At 35.7% G+C, this 23,618-nt stretch overlaps 6 protein-coding genes across 6 annotated transcripts; 5 read left to right on the forward strand and 1 right to left on the reverse strand.

The window, feature by feature from the left end:
- The first annotated feature begins 101 nt into the window (after nucleotides 1–101).
- Nucleotides 102–2,058, forward strand: MYB27 (myb domain protein 27). The gene is made up of 4 exons (XM_089042295.1): nucleotides 102–850; nucleotides 949–1,078; nucleotides 1,222–1,319; nucleotides 1,429–2,058. Exons 1-4 carry the CDS (start codon nucleotides 718–720, stop codon nucleotides 1,776–1,778), a joined length of 711 nt encoding a protein of 236 aa, XP_088898421.1. The 5' UTR covers nucleotides 102–717; the 3' UTR covers nucleotides 1,779–2,058.
- A 1,751-nt stretch (nucleotides 2,059–3,809) lies between these two features.
- Nucleotides 3,810–6,537, reverse strand: LOC103339811 (Pectin lyase-like superfamily protein). Its single transcript, XM_008243163.2, has 4 exons — nucleotides 6,210–6,537; nucleotides 5,628–6,091; nucleotides 4,650–5,301; nucleotides 3,810–4,046 (listed from the first exon to the last, which is right to left on the reverse strand). Exons 1-4 carry the CDS (start codon nucleotides 6,338–6,340, stop codon nucleotides 3,839–3,841), a joined length of 1,455 nt encoding a protein of 484 aa, XP_008241385.1. The 5' UTR covers nucleotides 6,341–6,537; the 3' UTR covers nucleotides 3,810–3,838.
- A 6,720-nt stretch (nucleotides 6,538–13,257) lies between these two features.
- LOC103339810 (carbonic anhydrase Nec1-like) lies at nucleotides 13,258–15,415 on the forward strand. Its single transcript, XM_008243162.2, has 7 exons — nucleotides 13,258–13,498; nucleotides 13,620–13,837; nucleotides 13,929–14,035; nucleotides 14,124–14,238; nucleotides 14,659–14,826; nucleotides 14,956–15,009; nucleotides 15,109–15,415. Exons 1-7 carry the CDS (start codon nucleotides 13,387–13,389, stop codon nucleotides 15,199–15,201), a joined length of 867 nt encoding a protein of 288 aa, XP_008241384.2. The 5' UTR covers nucleotides 13,258–13,386; the 3' UTR covers nucleotides 15,202–15,415.
- A 216-nt stretch (nucleotides 15,416–15,631) lies between these two features.
- On the forward strand, nucleotides 15,632–18,420 carry LOC103339876 (carbonic anhydrase Nec1-like). The gene is made up of 7 exons (XM_089043639.1): nucleotides 15,632–16,415; nucleotides 16,507–16,721; nucleotides 17,055–17,161; nucleotides 17,241–17,355; nucleotides 17,443–17,604; nucleotides 17,710–17,763; nucleotides 17,970–18,420. The coding sequence occupies exons 1-7, from the start codon at nucleotides 16,319–16,321 to the stop codon at nucleotides 18,201–18,203; spliced, it is 984 nt and encodes a 327-aa protein (XP_088899765.1). The 5' UTR covers nucleotides 15,632–16,318; the 3' UTR covers nucleotides 18,204–18,420.
- An 832-nt stretch (nucleotides 18,421–19,252) lies between these two features.
- Nucleotides 19,253–20,902, forward strand: LOC103339875 (alpha carbonic anhydrase 7-like). The gene is made up of 6 exons (XM_008243226.2): nucleotides 19,253–19,346; nucleotides 19,440–19,660; nucleotides 19,749–19,958; nucleotides 20,053–20,262; nucleotides 20,360–20,413; nucleotides 20,549–20,902. Exons 1-6 carry the CDS (start codon nucleotides 19,253–19,255, stop codon nucleotides 20,636–20,638), a joined length of 879 nt encoding a protein of 292 aa, XP_008241448.2. The 3' UTR covers nucleotides 20,639–20,902.
- A 1,170-nt stretch (nucleotides 20,903–22,072) lies between these two features.
- Nucleotides 22,073–23,529, forward strand: LOC103339874 (carbonic anhydrase Nec1-like). Its single transcript, XM_008243225.3, has 7 exons — nucleotides 22,073–22,169; nucleotides 22,252–22,472; nucleotides 22,662–22,768; nucleotides 22,849–22,954; nucleotides 23,041–23,202; nucleotides 23,275–23,328; nucleotides 23,434–23,529. Exons 1-7 carry the CDS (start codon nucleotides 22,073–22,075, stop codon nucleotides 23,527–23,529), a joined length of 843 nt encoding a protein of 280 aa, XP_008241447.2.
- The last annotated feature ends 89 nt before the right edge of the window (nucleotides 23,530–23,618 follow it).

Genomic DNA, 23,618 nt, shown 5'->3' on the forward strand with positions numbered 1-23,618 from the left:
TGCACTACACGAATGTATATATAAAGTTGGCATGCAGCTTATGCTCTTGACCCTTGAAGCTTGTAAAATGGTTTTGAATTAAATGAAAGCCCCAAATCAAGTTCTTGGATCCAATCGCTATCATCAACACAATTCTAATGTCTCTATCAAATTTGACTATCATTTCTGGTTTCATTTGAGAACAAACCCATCCTCCTCTGTAGGATCAAGTGTTGTGCAGCTGGTCGAAAGTTGTTTCCAGATATGCCAATGAAAAGTATCCACAAGATCTATTAATCTATTTCAAAATCTTGCTTCGCTTGGCCACCTTCCAAAACATTATCTCTATCCTCTCTTTTTTATACAATCACTTGGTAATGTTGCTCTGCTAACTTTCTAAAATAGGCAGAGACAACAAATATCTATATATGCTGCAGTAAAAATATAATTTTCATAGAAGGACAACATCTGCTTATAGAGACAAAAAAATGTGATGCAAGAAGGGAGATAGAACAAGAATTATCAACTGTTCACCTTCATGGATGACCTAATTGTTGCCTTATTAGCATGAATTTATGTAAGCCAATGGTGGAGTTCCCACAAACTAGTGATGTGTCCACCTAGTGTGGCATGTAAGAGGTTCTAATCACCCTCTCTTTTTTCTCTTTTCTCCAACTCCTAGTTACCTTTGCTTCTCGTATATAAAGGTTTAATGTCTCTTGGTTTGTCACACCAATAATGACTTCTCAAGCAGACATGGAAGGAGAAAAACTGCGCAAAGGTCCATGGATTGAAGAGGAAGATGAACAACTCACATCCTATGTAAAACTAAAGGGGAATCGGAGGTGGGATGCTTTAGCAAAAGAATCAGGTATGTACATTACATGTGATTCTTATTAGTTAATTTTGGAGATGACTCAGTTTACATATATGGAGAACAGAAATTCAGAATCTGTTTACATGCTGCAGGTCTAAGGAGGAGTGGTAGGAGTTGCAGGATGAGGTGGTTGAACTATCTCCGTCCAAATCTTAAGCATGAACATATCACTGTCGAAGAAGAGAAAATAATCCTTCATCTTCATGAACGTTGGGGCAACAAGTAAGGTTCTTAATTTTCTTGTCTTTACATATTCAAGTTTGACATTACCACCTTCATGCTGCACTACTAGCACTGCTGCCTAAGTGCATAAGTTATGTTTACCAATTTTGATAAGTGGTCCTCTAACTAAATCCGTCATGTAGGTGGTCGAAGATTGCTCGAATGCTTCCAGGAAGAACCGATAATGAGATCAAGAATTACTGGAGGACATATTTAAAGAAGAAAGAACCAATTCAAAATGGTACAGAACTTCATCATTCTTTTCTGCTTTCTGATATATGTTACTGCTAAGGTTATTTATCTACTTACAGTTTTTTCCTCTGCATTACTAACACTTGCTCTGTCCGCAGGAAACTTCCAATGTACATCAGACAAAGGCCAGCACAGTCTTTTCTTTCAGGAAGTTGATATGAGTGCTGAAAAACAGTACAACTTTAATCAACACCATGACTCTGTTTCAAATTTATGTGGAGCCAAGGATACTTGCTCTGATGATCTTGGTTTATCGGAATTTGCATTGACAAATTCTCCGTACCAAACCAGGTTATCAGATTGGATATCCGAATTATTAAGCGAACAAAGTGGAATAAACTATAATCAGGACTGTAATACTGGAGAGTCAGATTTGTGTCATCTGACATGGACTCCAGATGACAGCAATAGATGGGAGTGTCCAAGTTTCCTCTGGGACATGAACTAACAGACACTTAATATTTTGAATTGCGGATCGAATGACCTCCGAGCCTCTAGATTGTAAATCGTGTTGCTGCAACGAGAAACACAACTTCTTCCTTCCAACTCCAGCATGTCTACATGAAACAATTATGGCGCAGCTGATGGCCTTACAAGAATGAATGGGCCAGAGTATTTGTCACTTCGATCACTTAGAGCCTTCAAATTGTAATTCAAAGTGGCATGCATGTATGTGATGTAGAACCATCTTTATCAAATTGAAATTTTCTCAAGTTTTCTCTTCTAAATTGTTGCAGTTTCCTATCATCATCGTAAATGCTGGTAGATATAATCATATAAGACAAATAGGTTAGGAAAAAAATGACTAAGCTTAACTAAATCATCCAAATTTTCCACCCTAGAGAGAGAGAGAGAGAGAGAGAGAGAAGCATCCAACTTCGTAACCAAATAATTCAAATGAACGAACAAAATAACCAATCTTGGCATATATATATATATATACACTCTTCACTTCAGTAATGTGCTTTCTGTCAAGTGGATTTCAAACTGGCAGAGGTTATTTCTTGTTATTCGAAGGTCAGACCTACCAAGGTACCGTAGCTGCTAAGTAAGAGTTAAAACAATGAAGAAGAAAGTGATCGATGACCAATTTATTTTGTTAGAGAAATAAGATGCATGGTGGGAGACAGATTTAATCAGCAAAACAAGCTGCTAATAGAGTTGAGATCAGTAACAAGAACTAATCTAAGATGGCTGTGATTTAACCCTTCAAGTTTAACTGATAAAAATTCTGCAGCATTTGGGAGTAAGAAAGCATCGCCGTAAATTAAGTTGCTCCAACATTGAATTATAAAGATCAGTTAACCAAGTAAGTTTGGTAATTACATGAATCTCTAAAGATCCAAGATGCGCAAAGGATCCACTAGTGTAGTGGTTGGGAGTAATTGCTCCCCAGGCAAGGTAGTATGTGTAAGTTTATTATATTATCGCCCTTATCAATAGAAACGTCCTTAAAATAAAAAATAAAAAAAGGATCCAACAAGATGTAACTTAAACCTATCAATTGGTCAAAAAAGAAGAAGAAACAAAAAAAAAACCTTGTGGCAAACCATCAACCCTCCTACTTTTTATCCATAAATGGATAATAATAATATATAGTTCTAAACTCTTTACTTTTCATTGCTTCTTCATTATAGTGAGACAATATATATGCTACTTGTAATCTTGATGAGCAAAAAAGTTGGTCAAGCGTAAGCAAAAAGCAGAAGATAACATTATCCATCTGGCAACTAGATTATGAGGTGGCATTGAATTAATAAATTAAACATGCCTACCCACATGAACTGAACAAGAGCCTCAGTAGACGTCACATGCTGGCTTATGATGACCTAGAGAAAACAAATATCACAACCCAGGTTCTTAATTCCAGTTTTAAATTCTCAGAGGCTGAATATCTATCTGGTATCAAAACCTACCACCAATACCTCATCACCATTCTGTCCACCCAGCCAAACATTAGTATTTAAATTGGTAACCTGGACTGAATGTTCCAATGGATATAAAGAGCTGTTCAACTTCAATATAAAAAAAGTGATTTGGAACTAGCTGGGAACTGCATCACTCTTCGTCCATTTTTAGTATAGCTAAGGTCTCGTGTGAGACTGCTTTTATAGGAAGCAGTTATAAGCATTTTTTTTAGAAGTGCGTAGTGTTTTTATTAGAAGAATGTTGAAATTAATTTTTATTAAAAATCCAAATACTTACTGGAAAAAAACTTCGAAATGATTCATGACTTCTTTAGAAAGCACTTTTGGTTCTTTCAAAAATAGTACCAAACATGCCCTAAGAGTTAGATGTATATGAGCCAGAAGACATCTCATCCTAATTAAAAGTAGATTAAACTATACTTATAATTAGCCTAAAGCAAAAGGCAGCAGATTATATTGCTCTTATGTCTTCTCTATCTTCTCTCTTGTGTACCAAACATGCTTCTTAGTCAAACGTGATTGAATATGCAGAGACATTGATGATATAAATATAAAAGCAATTGAAACCACTGATTATTTCTCATTGTGAAATGCATGTCTGGGATAATATACAAAATAACAAGCATGACAATGAGATCAAAAAGGAGAAGAGAGTGGATGTGGATGAAAGTGGCAGTGGATTGTTCCTGCTGCTACTTCCCGACATGTCATCCGTATAGTCTGGACCTGACCCTAAACCGTTTCCGTCACCGTTGGATCCGGAGCTCCACTTCCCCAGGTTGTTGTCCCTGTTCATTCAAAATTGCATCATGCATTGCCATAACTTCAAGAGTATAACATTGCACAGGTCTTAGTTTTACCATTTCAACCCAAGAGTTTACATATTCACAGCAAGTACGCGCTTTTTGAAAATTTGTCTACTAGATAATAATGTTTCTTTGACCGCAAAAAGCACTTCTGTTTATTACCAAACATTATCAAAAGCGCTTTTGTAAATTCAAAAGTTGGTTCAGCATTAAGAAAAATCCTACCAAACACATCCTACATGAATTGAGTCAATTTCAATTCTCTTTTACTAAAAGTAAGAAGAGACATCTTGGGCTCATTTTCATGGATGCAGAGATATCAAAGAAGTGAAACATTATGATACAAGTGCTATTTGGTCCAAAATTAAGCAAAATAGAGGCCCAAGATGACCCCAACCTAAAACCAAGTAGATCTAACTTTCTTCAAGTTTGAGCTTAGAATCAGCCCACCATAATTTTGGCATGAACTTAGTGGAGATAATCAAAGTAGTCCATAGATAATTAAGAAAAGTAAAAAAGAGTAAAAAAGAGGGAAAAAGAGAGCATAGAGAAAGAAAAAGAGACAAAAAAGAAAAAGAGAGAGACCTGCCACCAACTCCAAGGGCACCAGCATGCATGATGAGCTGGTCAATGAGAACAGCAGACTTGGGCTCCACACTGTAGGCCTTCTCGTAGTTAAACTCAACACCCTTCCCTGAAGCCACAAAGAATGCTCCGTTTACCAAAATGTCCCCCTCTGATCTCCAGTTCCAATCCTTCCATTTCCCTTCTGCTGTCTCCACCCTCTTTGTCACCTCCTTGGCATTAGGGTTTGATGGAGCAGTATATCTATTGCCTTGGCTATTTATTGTGGGATTTCCACTGCCCCCAATTGCATACATTTCCCATTGAGTAAAGTCATTGTTGACCACATGGATGTAGCCTCTTCTGCACCTTGGCATTCTCTGCACCAGTTCTTCACCAAAGTGATTGAAGGCTATGGTCACTTGCATGCCTGAGTCAGGTAAATAGTCATCACTGTGTCCCAAAAGCATCACCTCATTGTGGTGGGAAAAGTAGTTGTTTGATATTGTGATCCCTGTGGACCCCATCACTGCATCTACCAGACCATCCTTGCAGTGTGATAGGCTGCAATGGTCTATCCATATGTCTTTGGATCCAAAGATGGAGATCCCATCACCGTCTGATTTTGTGCGGTAGCCGTAGTGGGATGGGCTTGAACGCACATTAGCGTCACCTGCATGAAAAGGAATCGAACTCTTAACTTATTCTAATCCTAACCAATTTTTCTCAAACTCCTTCTCCGCTACTTGAGCTAATTCCAAGAGCGTACACCGAAATTATTTTTGAGTAAAAACAAAAACAACCCGGCAAAGGGTTTAAAGGTAAATCTAGATACACTCAGTCTCTTATTTATAAGTCACATATATTAGATAAAACTAAATATGTGCAATCATTCGTAAATTAAAAGTATCAAGTAAATCTGAATAAACTTAAACTACGAGCAAACCATGCGTATATAGTAAATAAAAATTCATGAAATGAAGTGGAAAACTCATGTACCTGACGGATAACAGTGATGGATATGCACATTGTGGATGATGACATTGCTTATGAACTGCAATGTTATGCAGCCACCACCCACAATGTGGACATTGGCTCCACGGCCATCAAGGGTCTTGTAGCTGTTGAAGATGAGCTCTTGGGAGAGCTTGATGAGCATGTTGCTAGGGAACACAATCCAGAGAGGCTCAGTCTGTATCACAGCATATCTCAGTGTGCCTGGCCTTGGATTCACAGCATCATCATCAGAGTCGTCTGTGACAATATAATACTCACCACCTTTGCCACCAAGAGCATATTGGCCAAACCCAATTGCACAATCTGCTAAGCTCTGCCTGTTGTTTGGCCAATTTGGGTCACATTTCCAACAGTCATCTATTGGGTTTCCTGTTAGGCATGAAGAGTCCTGGTATTTTATGGTTCCTTGCAGCATTTGCCTTCTTGCCAAAGAAGCATTAACCTTCCTGAAAAATAAAGGGAAAAAAGAAGTTAAGATTGACAACTCAGATCTGCAAAAGGCTGAGAAACAGAAGAAAACAGAGGAAGAAAAAACAGAGGAGGTAATTAAAACTATGTATTTACCTATGAACTTCTTGAACAACTTCTTCTGGGTTGGGATGTTGGCCAGGAAGTGTGAGGTTGAGGAATGCTGTGGCAAGAGAAGAAAATGAGCAGAGAAGAAAGATCAGGACAATGCAGGTTCTGGGAACCATTTTTGAGGAAATGTTAGGATAGTTTTTATAATTGCTAGGAATTGTATACCAATTTGGTCCAAGAATCTAGTTAGTGTTTCAGTGATTGAGCTGCATTTGGGAAGACAATAAACAGTGAGTGGAGTGAGTGGAGAAGATGGTCACTTGCCTTCTTCTCTCACACTCCTTTCTTTCTTACTGTACCCATTAGTGTCATTTCAGTGCTCTTCTTTTATAATCATTGATATAGACTTTTAGGGAATCCCTAATGGAGGTAAAAAGAAAAAGAACCACACACAGAGACCGTTCGAGGAGCCAAAAATCTTTATTGTAACGGGGATAGGACTGTTTTTCTATTCGCGGCCAATAATATAATGACTTGAAAAAGTTATTCCAAGTGTCACGGAGTTAGTGGCCGGAAATAACAAAAAGTACTATTCATGTTGCATGAAAGTCTATCTCCTAAAGGAGTTGGTCTCCATTTTGCTTTCCCTTTTAAAATTTAAAAATAAAAATAAAAATTCAAACTTGAATAGTTTCAAACATTGTCATTTTAAATGTTTTAAATGGAGTAGACTGATAGACAATAATTAACCATGATGGGTTAAACTGTGCTCCTAATACAAAATGGTTTATAATACCAAATTTCAAGCAGCTAGATCCTAGATAGAGTGACATGGCACTAGCTAATTGGACCATTATACCAATTAGCTAGGGTTTTGCAAATGGAAAGGTAGGTAACGAAGTTGGTATCTCGTGGTGTCTGGCAGGGCTTTTTGACTTTTTGGACCCTTATACTCCAAACCACAATTAATAAGGTAGTTCACTGCCCCATTAATTCAGCTCGTACAATGCAGCCTTGATTTTTCACCAGCATTTGATCTTTTCTTCTTCATAAAGCCATGAAATTATAGTAGTAATTGTGAGTGTGTACGTGAAAAAGTGGGACCTAGCAGTCTGGACTTATAAGGTGTTGGGCTACTCGTCCATTGCCAATTGATTTTGGTGGAACCTCAACTTTCTTTGAGTTGCCCATTTGTAAAAGCCCAACGGCCACACATACTTCACGTCACTCAATATATGTTGTCCACGTGTTAGGCTTAAAAATTCACCACACGCGCGGATGTGTGTGAGAATGTAAAAGTGGGATCTAGCATGGGCTTATCCTACTCTCCCATTGTTAATTGATTTTGAGGTGAAACCTCAACTTCCTTCAGTAATTATCTGTGTTCAGAACTCAAAATAAATAAATAAATAAAAAGGTACTCAAAAAGATGTAGCTTCTTTTCTCTTCGTGGAAACAAACATATCAAAATATCCGGTTTCTTGAAACTAGCTTTGACAATTGGTGCTTTTATATGATTAACAAAGAGGGATACGTATCTGACAAAATGACACACATCTTTTTCTTGAGCTGAGAAATTTTGTTTCTTTTGGAAACATCAGTGCATGAATTAAGCTGAACAAATACAGTTTCAAGAGAGCAACTGGTCCTTTTTCATCCAGTTATGAATCTGATTGGTTAATTCAATCAATCCCAGTTTCAAAGCCGCAGCAGTTGATGATATAAAGGGCCTACATTACACATGCAGTGCAGTAAACCCAGCAACAACCAAATACAATTATGTCTTATATATCATCAAATATGTATGGAGCCTCCTCCTGCGGATCCGGGAACAAATTGATCAGCTCTCTATTCTTCTCTCTTTCTTCGACATGAGGGCCCCACTAAAAGAAAAAGATTAATTTGGGGAATCAGAAATTAGGAAAGAAATAATTCTGGATATAAATAGATGCTGCTATCTATGCTTTCATTAGTTTTCAAATACCCTACCCTGTTTTGTGCTTTCATTATGACATTACGCTACCTTTTATTATTATTATTTTTACTCTAAAGTATATTAGTATCAACAACACTTTTGGCGTTGCTGCATGCTTTCATTGCCAAAAGTTCCAATGAAGTTGATAGGTGTAGGGCCCTTTTAATTTGGTTTGGATAGATGATTAGTTGTATAGAGACATAGAGACGTTCATGGTTGTGGACTTTTGTGAGGATAGTTGTGTGCATATCATCAAATAATAAATTGTCATCCAAGCTGCATAAGTGACTTTCTACATTGTAGTTTCCTAAATTACACTGAAATTCTTTAAGATAAATTAAATCGTGAAAAAAACACACTTAAATGGGAACATACGCGTATTTTGTAAAACTCATCGTATCCAACATACTATGGAAAAACCTATGGCCTACCTTAGTATCGGTCACGAGTGTACCAATGGCGGATACTGATGAACTTTTCTAGTAGTGATTAGTGACTGCTCAAAATCGTTGTGCTCAATTTCTTGATTTAAAGCACCGCGTTCACTTTGCTAGTTTGCTACTTATGATTCGTTTACAATATGACAGATGCATTTCGTACGCTTCATCAGATTCTCAGAAGAATCAGACAAATGCGTGGTCCATTGTTGAATATTTATGTTAGAAAGGAGCTGTATTCATATTCCTTTCCTCTCCAACATGTAAAGTGGAAGAGAGAAAAGAAATACCCCCTCTCTCTACAACTTTAACTGCAAACCATGGCCCCCATTCAGTTAAAGGATTTCAAAATGCATCGATCCTAATCCCTATGCCTACACCCACCAACTTTTAGCTTGGGTTTAATGAGAGTTAGCTTTTGAAAAATTTGACCCACCCAATTCAGAATAATACCTCAAAAATTAATCCAATATATAATCTCTCAACTCTCGTTCTTTGATCAAATCATATCCCTTAATTTAGGCTTTTCATTTTTAGATCCATGCAACTCTCTAACTAGCTATATATAGTAACATAAGAAAGAAAAAACTACTTAAAAATATATGAAATATATATAGTTATTCTTTAATGTCCGCATGTTATTATCATATAGAATCTATTGTAAATAGACAGAAAAATGGGGTGATATAGACAAAATACATAAGATCCACACGATAATAACGTCGGAATGTCTGCATAAAAGAATTTATATATATATATATATATATCAGAATGTGCTTTTGGATAATGTTCTTAATATATACAATACAACGTTCTCTTGCTGAAATCATTGGAGTAGTGAATTTGCTGGTACCTGATCCTCATCGGCCCACTAATACGTACGTTTGATGCCCTTTTTGACTCTTATTACATGTTTGGTCCTACCTCTTTGACTGAAAGAAGATTTATGGATGTAGATGATTAGGTAGATCCCAAATGTATATATATATATATATATATATATATCTGTGTGTGTTGCCTTTGCTTCAACTTGAAGTCGCTGATTAGCAGTCAAGGGCTTTTTGGTAAACTAGAGACTGATAGTTCTACGCTCCTAGTAAGTTGCTCAAAATGCACTACAACTTCTTCAACCCCCCATCAATGATCAATCCAATAGTTGGGCCCCTAAAGATCCCCTTCTTCCTAACATGCCTTAAAAGATAAAGAAATATTTAGGTTTCAAAAATGAGGTAGACAGCCAAAGAAAAAGTATACCGTAGTCTATAGAGGACAACTCAGACAATACAGAGGAAAATTTTGAAGCAAATAATGCATATATATAAGGAGTAGATATAGTTGTTCACTCATGTTATAACGCGTTGATGAATTATATTAAATGTCTGTATTTTAATATATCATATAAAAGTTTGCGGTTGTGTGTGGGGTTTGAATTGAAAGAAAGGAAAAATAGGATGAAACTCGATTTGTATATAAATTTTTTGTGTACATATGTAAAATACCTTGAAACTCATCACTTAGATTTTTCTGAAAAAAAATGAATGGAATTTTTTTATATTTTGTTTATCTATTGTCTCCCACGTAAAAAATGTGTAAAGATTATTCACACCTAGCTTAATAATGAGCAATAAAGCTATTTTAGGAGCTCTCTAAAAAATTTTAACTCCAACCATACTCCCTAATTTGGAGAGTCATAAATGTGATTAGAGTTAGCATTAAATAAAGGTTTGAAATACAGCGACAGCAGGACAACAATTTTATAATTCCTCCCTAAAATTTGTCAAGCCCGTTGTAGATGCTCTTATTATCATTAGAGTTTTATGAAAATTTTCGAACTCTTGAGAAAATCAAAGTGAAGTTTCCTCAGCTAGTCTTGAAAACACACAAAATATGAACAATTGGAGAAACAAATAGTGTGATGACTCCCTTCATGCTTGTATACCCTGAAATAATAAATTTCACCTATTAACCAACCATTTGCATGATATATTAGAATAAATAATGCTTGTTGGAATTGATAAGTAATGGTAAGATTGAGATTTTAATCTTTGCTTATGTGGGTGGGTATAACACCATTTTCTTATTTTATTCAAATATATTTTAATTTACATAAGATATTGGAGTGAACTAAATATAGTATTATAAAATCAATTTACTAGTTATGTGGAAGAATAAATTGAGAAAGATTGGACTAAACCTAGTGTACTCTATAGACATCCCGAATTATATGAAATTGTACTTACATATATACTTGCTTAATCAGCTTTGCATACTCATATTCATATCCCAAGTTTCCTTTTGATTAACTTAAAATTTTCACTAAGAGGATCGATTGGTTTCAATGTCTTGAGGTGCAAGAAAAGAGTGAATCCAAAAACAATCTTGAGAAAAAATACAAAATGATATAGTTGTTCAAAAAGAAGAATTGCATGTGGGTGTTTGTGGTAAGATCAGAGAATAGTGAAGAGGCAATGAAAAAAACAGAGAGAAAATGAATTCTATTATGGGCTCTGTTAGGTTGTGTTTAGATAATGGTTGTAGCTTTTCTTGACAAACTTGTAATCTCTTATGTAATTAATCAAGCTCAAGTAATTTAGGCTATGTTAAGTCTGCACTCAAGATAATTACAGAAATTGAAATTAATCTTGTCATGGCTCAAATGGAATCAAGATCCTTAAAGTTAAAAATCATACAGTGCATTCATTCAAATATTAGGCGGTATGATTAGTCAACCGAAATGACTAGTCATCTATCCTCATGCGAATTTGTTTTTATTGCCAGCTGTACAACTCATCTATCCTTTTCTCTGTTTTTTTTGGTCTTATTGTGAAGCCAATGTTTGGCAGCTGGGGGAATTCGAGATGGACCTTATTTTTGGTAGAAAATGAGGCTACATCACCTTGTTTTCAGTTAGATGAAAGTAAATTTGATCTGCATTTTTATTTTTATTTTTGTTCATGGCCATTGTAGTTGTATTTGAAATTTAAGCGGTCACGTTGAAAAATGTCCAACTTTCTGACCCTTTTTGTTTTCTGGTAATGATTTCAGACCATATTGAAGCAGGTTCTGTTCATGTCAATTTCTTTAATCACAGAGAAAAAAAAAAAAAAAAAGTGATATACGTCTTGTTTGGCTTTTTTGATGCTCGTTTTTGTTTTCTGAAGTCTCAGCCGCATCCTAAAAATAGAACTTGTAAAATTACATTTGCAGCCTTCTATTCGCAAATTAAGGCCGGGTATGGGCTGTAAAATATTCTCGAAAACACACCAAATGTGAACCAAAAGTAAAACAAATAGTGTGAGGCACTCAAGTCAAGTCATGCTTTTTTATATCCTAAATAATAAACAACTGCTTCTTAACGAACTGTTTGCATTGCATGATCTGCTGCAACAAAATACAACTGTGTATATGCTAAGAGTATAAACACAACTTCTACTGCTTGTTTGTATTGGGTGAGTTCTTTTTGGTAGAAAGATGTTAACTAATTTGACTACTCTAATTTATGTGAGATATTGAAGCGAACTAAATATGCGTAGGCAAGTCTCACTAATTCAAGTGCAAGTCCAAAGTAAAAGTTAAGAGTCACTGCAATGTACATAATTAGCAATATTACATTATAGCACTCGTTGTAACTAGAGTTAAATTAATTTGGTATAATGAGTACACACTTTTTGTAATTAACTCGGGTTGAATTTAGGATGAGATTCTGATTCTTATGATAAACGCTTGGGTATATGAAGCTCTTAGACTTCCTTTATTTATATTGATTGTCTGATTTTGATTCTTGAATTCAGTGTTAGTTGTATTTAAACTAGCTTTTAATTTCTTTGTTTTTATTTGGCATTGCTAGCTAGCTTGGTTATCTGCAAAGTTGGTTTACAATTTCGGGTAGTTTCTCTGCTAAAGTAAATGCTATAATCCTGAAAATACACAAAATCTGAACAGTATATAAAATAAAAGGGATCATCCAAGTCGTGCTTTTTTATACCCTGAAAAACCATTTCATTGACCTATACATCAATATATTTTGCATGATATATTGTTGGGAAATAATTTAGATTTTAGAATATTTTCTAGATGCATGTATGTGTATGGCTAGTTGTTTAGAAATTCTCCTATTTATGAGAGAAATTAAGAAGAACACGAAGGTTCATTGTATTGCTAGCTCAAGCGTGTGTGTATATATATATATATTATAATACAAACAATATTCTAATTTTAATTTAATCTAAATTATGGGAGGGCGATTCAAACTCGGGTGTAGAGTAGGAGAGCACATCCGCTCTAACCAATTTAGCTAAGCTCATGTTAAACTTCCAAATTATGCATTTACTTTATTTTCTTTGTCCAAACAAATTTTACTTTATTTTCTGTTTGGCATAAACAGATGCAATTACTTTGGGTTTTGAGTTTCCAAAGTAATATAAACCAAAGTGAAATCCTTGGATTGTGAAACTTTCCTTTTACATGTCTTCTCAAGCGTGATGAGATTTAGACCTAAAATCAACCCAAACTCTACCCAGCTCGTGTTCGTCCAAGTTTTACCGGCTTTTCCTCATTGATCAAAATCATGCAAAACTTTCGGTATCAAAACTGGCAGTGTACAATACAATTGCCTTTGTAATTTATATGGCATTCTTAAGACGTCTCATGTTATACCGCCGCCCAAGACTATCCATAAAACTTGTGATCGCAATGCTTCTCCCTTTTTTGTCCTCAATTTAATTGCAGTGGTTTTTATCTATATATACCAATAAACCAAAAACTCCTACTGATCAGAGCATCACAAAGACTTGCATGTTTTATCTGATAAATGATCAACATGAAGCATCGAAGCAAACCCATCTTCATCATTTCTTGTTTTCTAGTTTTTGTACTTCTGTTCACACATTCGACAATATCAGTCGTCAAAGCTCAAGAAGTTGGTATGCAGAATGAAAATACATGCTTTTATTCTTTAACATTTAATTAGCAGTTCTTAGATTGAGTTGCTCATACATATATATATATATATATATATATATTTATTATATTATATTGCTGCAGAGGATGAGAGAGATTTTGATTATGTTGAGGGAAGCAAGAAGGGGCCAGCTTACTGGGGAGAGATCAAGAAAGAATGGGCAGCATGCAAACATGGAGGCATGCAATCTCCAATAGATTTGCCTGGTAAGAGTTTTCAAATACTCCCAAGCTTAGTGGAGCTAAAGAGGACTTACAAGCCTTCTAATGCCACTCTCAAGAATAGAGGCCATGACATTAAGGTAATTAAGGAAACTCTGAAGTTCATCATATTTCGGAGATATGAATTACGCAAAGGGGTAGTTCATAATCATACTTATGTGGTGGATGCAGCTTGAGTGGGCAGGCAACGCCGGATCGATTGAGATCAATGGCATTCAGTATTTCTTGAAACAAAGCCACTGGCACTCTCCCTCCGAGCATTCCATTAATGGCAAGAGGTCTCTGTCTCTCTTAATTAATACCACAAAATTGTGACGCATAAAATTTGTATGTTGATATGTCTCATGATCTAGTTTCCTGTGTTAGGTATGATATGGAGCTCCACATGGTTTATCAAAGCCCGGATCCGAAAGTGGAAAGCAATACTGCTGTTGTTGGAGTCCTCTACCAGATTGGTCGCCCTGATGCCTTCCTCTCAAAGGTGAAAGAGCCTCCTACATTACACCACTTAGCCCGATTTGTATTAATTTTTGACAATTGTTTTTTAGCTTGTTATCACTAATACAAAATATTATCATGCGTCAAATCTCATACTATATGCGTTAATATACTGCATACATCACATGCCATATGCTATAGAGGCGTAAGAATATACACCGTACAGGACATCTAATCTTTCTTAAAGACATGACGCGTTGTGAAAACCTCACATCCACTCAATTTTCTTCCACTTAGTTCGATATTATTTATTAACAGTTGATTGTTTTAGGGTGCAGAATCATCATTTAGAGCTTACATTTTTAATTTTTAAATATAAAATTTCTAAGAAATTAGTGAAGTCTTCTCAGGACGTCCCACACGTCCTAATAATCTTTAACATTTGCTGGTTCTGAATTTTCAGTTGACGAGGGATATAGCATCTATGACTGATAAAAAGATAGAGAGAAGCGTTGGGGTGATTGATCCTGCAGAAATAGTAGAATTGGATGGCAAAAACTACTACAGATACATAGGCTCACTCACCATTCCTCCATGCACTGAAGGCGTTATTTGGATCATGAGCAAACAAGTAACCCTCTTCAACTATAGGCCTTTTCTTTTTAATTGAATTAGTCTTTTTTAATTTCTATCTCTTGCGTGTGGGCCAAGAACGTTATCTTATTAGCTCCTTACCTAAATTTTAATTGCTTCAATGCAGTTTGGGACAGTTTCAAGAGAACAGATAGACCTACTTCGAGTGTCTGTGTATGATGTAAGTGGCTGTCTGTGCTTCCATCCTTTGATTACATAGAAAATATTTTTGTTCTGTTATTTTTTTCTTTTTCTAATGTGGTTCTTAAACTAATTGCAGTATGCAGAGATGAATGCAAGGCCATTGCAACCTCTTAATCGTCGAATGATCCGCCTCTATTTCCAAAAACCAAAGATTATTAAATACAACTGAAGATATAAGAGAGTTCGCCAGAAACCCTAGTGGACTCACAAACTTATATAATTAGCTCACAACAAGATGGAGAAATAAAAAAAAAAAATTGTTCTCTTGTTATATCTGATTTGTAAAAATAAAATTTGGAACACATATATGGACTTCAATGTGCTGCATATATCACTGTGACACGTTAAACATGTTATGTTAGTTTAAACCACGCTACTGTCTATGTATCTGTTTCTAGTTGGGGGAATGGCATCACAAATGATAATTCAAAGTAGTAATTTGTCTGAAATTTCATACGTTCATATGCATTTGCAAAAAGAAAAACCATGCCTTAATAATTGTTAAAAATGGACTAGTATAGGACACTATATCCTTACTTCCCAATCATATGGGGTAATTTGCCAAATATGATATAAATTAATAATGTCACGAATATAATATCTATCATGAACTATTTTGATTTTTTTTTCTTCTTATTATTGTTTCAAGAAGCTCCATCAAACTTTCATCCAATGGCCTAAAATCGCATGGGACTAGCCGTTGAACCTAATCGAATATCGAAATCATTCAAACCCCATTTCTAAAAGAGTGATATTATATAAGTATCTGGCATCACGTCATTATGGAGTTTCCTTAGGGAAGGAGAAGATGACCTGTTGATGATGATTAATCTATTATCCAATCGTTCTAGGGAGAAATAAAAAGACAAAAAAAACAACCACCAAGTAATTGGCAAATTTTTGTTTATCTTTTTTTAATTTTATTTTCTTTGTCTCTTAGAAAATAAAAATATAAATTGGGACTCTGGATCCAGCCTGAGCTGATTGGTTGTTGGCAAATTCTCATGTCTATATATAGTACTTTTAATTTCAAGTGAATAAGTCAAGGCAATGTTACTTATAATTAGCATCTAATATAGGTGACATGGATTTAAAACCAACAAAGGGGATAACATTAGGGTAAAGGGATATCTGATTTCTTTCCACATCTAGATCCTGTTACTTGTACAGTGATTGCTGCCATGTGTGATTGAGGAAGCTCCATAAATTTCACTATCCATACACTCACAGTTCATCAACATTGTCTTAACATTTGCATAATCTTAATTGCTTTCTTTCAGCTGTGAATGATGGTTGAATCAAAGCAAGCCCATCTTCAGCTCTTAGTTTTTACTTTTTTTCTTCTCTACTGGCATCCAGCACTGATTAGAGCTAAAGAAGCTGGTAATGCAATATATATGCTTGGATTGATATCATTATCAAGAGCAATATAACCATTATCACATTTTATATTGAATTTGGGTTTTTGGTGCAGAGCATGAGTTTGATTATAAGGAGGGGAGTAAGAAGAGACCAGAACACTGGGGAGAGCTTAAGAAAGAATGGGCACGATGTAAGGATGGGAAATTTCAATCACCAATAGGTTTGTCGGATGATCATGCCACCAAAACGACCCCAAGTTTAGAGGATCTTAAAATGAGTTATAAGCCTTCAAATGCAACTGTCAAGAATGAAGGTCACTATCTTGCGGTGAGAAATTGAAAATCCGATTGAGTTTTCTTTTGGTTGAGATGTGGATAATGGTATTATTTATTTATTGAACAACTATCGTTCGTGAGATTTGAATCCAAGATTCAGACTAAATGATGTCGTTAATTAATGCTGAATATTTCATTTTTTTACACTACCTTATTTCAATTATTCAATAGTTCATTGGTCCTAAGTATGTTGACACTAAATATTAGTGTGTTGCTTTTCACATTGTTACAAACAGAGCTTTTGTTTTGTAATCTTTTTGCTATAAGAAAACTTCTTCCTTTGTCCATTTCTTTCTTGATTCTGTATTGTATTCAATTGGTGCAGATCGAATGGGAAGGTGATGCTGGATCAATCAAAATCAACGGCACAGAATACTTCTTCAAACAATGTCATTGGCACACCCCCTCTGAGCATTCCATTAATGGCATAAGGTCTCACCTTCTCTCCCTCATTTCCTTTGTCTTAAAAATCCAAAATGTTTCTTCAATGTCTAAAGAGTCTCTTCATTAGGTATGATCTAGAACTGCACATGGTTCATCAAAGCACCGACCCGAAAATAAAGAACAGTATTGCTATACTCGCATTTCTATACCACATTGGCAACCCCAACCTTTTTCTCTCAAAGGTAATTAGAAGGCCTCAAGATTAACACAATTGTATAAAAGAAACTATAGGAGATGAATGGTGTTATTCCAACTATTACAATTTTCAGGTGAACAAAGATATAATGTCTGAGGTTGCTACAAAGGAGGTACACTTAGGAGTGATTGATCCAAGGGAAATAAAATGGACTAGCTTCAGTTTTTACAGATACATTGGATCACTCACATCCCCTCCTTGCACTGAAGGAGTTATTTGGACCATAAACGAAAGGGTACAAAACCTCTTCATCAGCCCCAATTACTTAATTAGCATTTCTTCATATCCTTTTTAGGGGAAAAAATTATGAGAGACTTAGCTTATCATAAACTGCCCTCAGGTAAAACATGTTTCAAGAGATCAAGTGGAGTTACTTCAAGAAGCTGTGCATGATGTAAGTAACCTTATCTTCGTTAATTGATTCCTCGATTTTTGTTTTCTTCATATTCATCTACCGGTGTCTATGAGATTTGAACTGATGACCTACTTCAAGAAAGTGAAAACTCACGAGAGTAGTGTCTTTCAAACGATCAGTACCCATCATCGAAGTAACAATTTTTCACGCAAATTAATTTCTACTGTTACTTAACTTGAATGCAGTATGCAAAGATGAATACAAGACCATTACAACCTCTCAATGACCGAGAAATCAAGCACTATGGCCTGTCGTTAAGTGATGCACCAAGCCCCCATGAGGGCAACCACCGCCCAAGCAATATAGGGCAGTTAGTGCACAAAGCCCCAAGGAATCTGGCTCAAATAATGCACCAAAACCAAGTCACCCAGAGGGTAACCAAAGCCCTAAGCAATCTCTCAGATTATTTACGCACATAACAGTGTGTATCTTCGCATATCTTCTCTAAATTACTGATTTTTTTTATTTGATAATTAGAAAGAAGATATATTGTATTATTTTCCTTTATTGTTTTCTCTTTTCTACTTTTTTTAATAGTGAGGTTTGCGTGCTATATAAGCGTAGCCTTGTAATTCCTGTGTTAGTTTGTTGAATTTATGAAATTTATGAGAAATTGTGGCTTGAATTTGTTGTATCTATCAATTGTGAGTTTGCGTTGTTCTATTTGAGAAATTAAAGAATAGTACGATAGTATGATCACGTGGTATAATTACTCGTTTTATATTTCTTCCGAACAATGTGATGTCCATGATAATAATAAATTACATGCATACGAGCCTGGAAGATTCTATATGTTCTTCACAATGTTTATGAAAAATGTACTAAAACTATCCGTTGGTAAAGTGGACTTGTTTTATGATAGATCAGAAAGCACACATCTCAATTCCGTTAATTTCAACATGCTCTGTTTGATTTGGTTAGTTCCTTAAGGTGAACTTACAACATATTTTTCGTGAAACTAATTCTGCTGTAGACATGTTTGCGTGGATGTCAGCATTAGTTTTTAGTCACAGCAAAACAAAAAAAATTACCAAGTCATTTGTCTTAATTTTTATTTTTTGTTCTCTGTACCAAGACGTTCTAGAAAAGTGTATAAATCCCCCAAAATCTAGCGCTAATTATGAGGATATGCTTGCTTAATCACTACAAAAAAAACTGCACCAAAACTTCTTATTTTCTATATATAGTAACTCTTTTATATATAGACAGAAAAATCTTCAATACTAGTGTAAGAGGGAGGGCTTACATAAATCAAGGAGTTAATACAACTTCTTAAATTTCCATTAACAAAGTATAATTGCAATGCCAAGAAAGGTAAATTATATAATTGCTTAAAAGTGGAGAAAGCTGTGATTTGTTTCCACATTCAAATTCTGTAACCGGAATTGAACATTGCTATATAAACCTCAACAGGAGGAGGCTTTTGAGTGGTAGCAATTTGAAACTCAAGTGTTGTTGGCTGTGAAAGATGGCTGGATCAAAGCGAATCCATCTTGGGTTACTTGTTGCTACATTTTTTCTTCTGTGCCGGAACCCGACACCCCTTAGAGCTGAACATTCTGGTAATGTCAAATACATACATACGTATATAAACTTACATTCTTCTCTTATTCTTCTTCATCATAATTTATTGAGTTTGGGGTTTTTGTGTGCAGAGAATGCAATAGAATTTGAATATAAGGCAGGGAGCAAGAAAGGGCCAGGGCACTGGGGAGAGCTTAAGAAAGAATGGAAAACATGCAAGGATGGAAAATCACAATCACCAATAGATTTAAGGGATGGGATTGCCACCAAAGTAAACTCAAGTTTAGAGCATTTTAAAGTCAGTTATAAGCCTGCCAAAGCCATGATCGAGAACGAAGGTCCTGTTATTGCGGTAAGAAAGTGAAAAACTCTGCTTTAATACTTGTTTATGTACAAATTCAGACATGAATTTTTACTGCTTGTGTTGTAATTTGATGCAGATTGCGTGGGAAGGTGATGCTGGATCAATTAGTATCAATGGCACAGATTACATCCTCAGACAATGCCATTGGCACTCACCCTCTGAGCATTCCATTAATGGCAGAAGGTATGATTTGGAATTGCACATGGTTCACAGAGCCAAGAACAACAATGTCGCTGTGGTTGGATTCCTCTACAAAATTGGCAAACCCAATCCGTTTCTCTCTGGGGTAAAATCCTTCAAAATTTATGTGCTAAAAACTCGTTTCAGTTAAATTAGAGAAGAGGAATATAGGAGATCAATGGTGTTGTTCCAACTTTCAGGTGACAAAGGAGATAGCATCTATGACTGATGTAGGAAGGGATGTACAACTGGGAGTGATTGATCCGAGGAAGATGAAGGCGGCTCAGAGGGGGTTTCAAGACGCGAAAAAGAGGAAGATGAGAAAGGCTAGCTCGAAATTTTACAGATACATGGGCTCACTCACAACCCCTCCTTGCACTGAAGGAGTTACTTGGACCATAAACAAACAGGTACAACCAACTTCATCAGCCCTGAAAATTTTTCCTGCTCCTGTAATTTCACATTTCAGTAGCCAAAAATGAGAAGCTAATTATAAACTGTCCTCAGGTACTTTCTGTTTCAAAATCACAAGTGAAGCTTCTTCAACAAGTCGTTTTCGATGTAAGTAAAACTTGTCGTTGTGAAGTGATTCTTGTGCAACAGATTCTTTGAAATGATAATGTCCACCAAAAAGCATATCAAAATATCCATTTTTGAGCATATAATAACTTTTTCTGTTGATTACCTTGAGTTCAGTATGCAATGATGAATGCAAGACCACTACAACCTCTTAATGGCCGGGATATCAAGCTCCATGGCTCATCGTTCTCATCGTTCCGCCAGTGAGACAAGTGTAACTAACCACATCGGCCTCCATTGTCGCCAGTGGTGGCTGCATACTGAGAAAGTCCTTAGATTACCTCCAAGCTACTAAAGCAAGGACAATGGAAGTTCTGAACTGATGTAGGACAAATTATGTGTTTATTCCTACGAAGGAAATTTGAAAAAGAGGGAAATTTCAAAATCAGAAAATTGGGCTTGAAAATATGGAAAATCATGCATGAGCATCAATTATGGCGCTAGGAAAAGAAGGAATGTGTATCACTGGGATTTTCGGGTTGCTTGATTTCTTGAGAAGATCTATATTATATTTATATTTCTAGATTAGTTATCAATCAGGATATTATTTTCCTAATATAATTTAAATTATGATTTAAATTATTTTCTTATTAATTAAGTTTTAGGAATATTCTGTAACCTAGTGTTTCTTTGTTTTCTATTCAAGCCGACTCATGGCATTGTATTAATCAGTTTTATCATATTATTAATCAAAATTTAGAGATTTCTCTATTTTCTGGTGGATTCCAATTGCTGATGGATTTCAGTTTATCTTTTCGGGTTTAGACGTTTGTCGATCCTTAAACCCGTGCTTCTGTGCTGCATCATGAACACAAACTATTTCCAACTCCAGGTCTCTCTCATTGCCAAGTCCCTAAGCTAGTTTTCAGTCAAAAACAGAATTAGAATGAATGTCAACATTTTATGAAATTTTCCATCAACGTTGAATTGTTGTAAATGGATTGAAATCATTTTATCTTTCCAAATGCTATCCACTGGCACTACAAAGTACAATGTACCAAATTATAAAAATAAAATGAGAAGAAAATTCAAAATGAATCTAGGAAAGAATTGAGGTAAATCTTTCCGCTGCCAACAGAGATAAAGACTTTCCAAAAATAAAAGGGCAAGATTGGGACATATCCACATTTATTAACAGATACCTTAGTTAGCAGAGACTGATGATTCTTTCTAGTTTCCACCAAGAGGGAGTCCAACTCGTTAAGAGGTTTTCTCAAAATGCAAGTGTATCAGACGAGGATACAAATACAGCGAGACACCGAGAAGCTAACATGTTTAATACGTGGATTAATAACACCACGTGGCGGTGTTAGGTCACATAAACTTCTCCATGGTAGGGAGTGAAAGTACTTTTGCAAGCAAACCACAGATGCATGCATGTCCTAGCTGTTGAGCGTCATCAAATTTCGAAATCATTCAAACCCCATTGTAGTATGCAATAAAAGTGATTAGTATTACAAAGATATGACTAGAGGGATGATGTATGATTTTTTTTTTTTCCACATCTAGATCCGGTAAATTGTATATAGGCATAGGCTCATAGTGCATCATTCTATCATTCTTCATTGTAGCAATTTCAAACAAAGAACAGAGGCTCCTCTGTCTTAACATTTGTATGATTTTAGTGGCTGTTGTCTGTGAATGATGTTTGAATCAAAGCAAGCCCATCTTCAGTTCCTAGTATTTTCTTTGTTTCTTCTCTACTGGCACCAAATACCAATTGGAGACCAAGTTGTTGGTAATGCCAAATATATTTACTTCTTGCACTCATCTCATTTACCAGCTTCATCATGATCACAGCCATTGGGTTTTTGGTGCAGGTCAAGAAATACAGTTTGATTATAGGAATGGGAATGAGAAGGGACCAGAACACTGGGGAGAGCTTAAGAAAGAATGGGCAGCATGCAAGTATGGAAAATTACAATCACCAATAGATTTATCGGATGACCGTGCCACCAAAGTGATCCCAAGTTTAGAGGATCTTCAAATGAGTTACAAGCCCTGCAATGCAACCATGAAGAACGAAGGCCACTATATCGCGGTGGGAAAATTGAAAATCTCATTGAGTTAATTTATTGTTTTTTTTCAAATGTGCATTCAAGGTCTTATGAATTTTACTACATATGCTGTATGGAAATGTTTAACTTGTCACCAAAAACAAAAACATATTTTAAGAGACATTCATAGTGCTGCAATTTTCATTTCTTTGTATTATATTCAATTGATGCAGATGGAGTGGGAGGGTGATGCTGGATCAGTCAAAATCAATGGCACAGATTACTTCCTCAAGCAATGCCATTGGCACACCCCCTCTGAGCATTCCATTAATGGCATAAGGTCTCTCTCTTTCTCTATCTCAGCTCCTCTGCCTTAAAAATGCAAATTGTTTGATCAATGTCTGAAGAGTTACTTATTAGGTATGATTTGGAGCTGCACATGCTTCACCAAAGTCCGGACCCGAACAATAAAGCTGTAGTTGCACTTCTATTCAAAATTGGCAGCCCCAATCCTCTTCTCTCAAAGGTAAAAAGACTCAAAACATATATGTAAAACAAATTATAGGAGCTCAAAGGAGTTACTTTTTCAACTATATATATTCCAATTTTCAGGTGCACAACGGCTTAGAGTCTATGATTTTTACAAAGGAGACACAACTCGAACTGACTGATCCAAGTGAGATAAAATGGAGCAGCTTAAAATTTTACAGATACATTGGCTCACTCACAACCCCTCCTTGCACTGAAGGAGTTATTTGGACCGTAAACGAAATGGTAAAACCTCTTCATCTGCCATGAACATTTCTTGAACTCTTGTAAATTCACATTTTGATAATTTGCCCTCAGGTAAATACTGTTTCGAAAGAACAACTGGAGTTACTTAAACAAGCTGTTCATGATGTAAGTAACCTTGTCTTCGTTATGTGATTCCTCTGTTAGAACTAACTACATTAAAGTATCAATTTTGATCACCTATTTAACTTGTGTTCTTTAACCTGAACGCAGTATGCAAAGATGAACGCAAGACCATCACAGCCTTTCAACGACCGAGACATCATCCTCTACAGCCCGTTGTTAAGACAGCCAGTGTTTCAAAACTAGCAACATCCATGATTGAAATGAAAATAAAAAGTCAGCATTCTTTGCTGTAATAAATTAGTGCTTGCACATATATGTTAAGCATCCCAGCT

The sequence above is a fragment of the Prunus mume genome, linkage group LG8, assembly GCF_029339155.1.
Source record: "Prunus mume cultivar Tortuosa linkage group LG8, ASM2933915v1, whole genome shotgun sequence".
Classification (NCBI taxonomy): Eukaryota; Viridiplantae; Streptophyta; class Magnoliopsida; order Rosales; family Rosaceae; genus Prunus; species Prunus mume.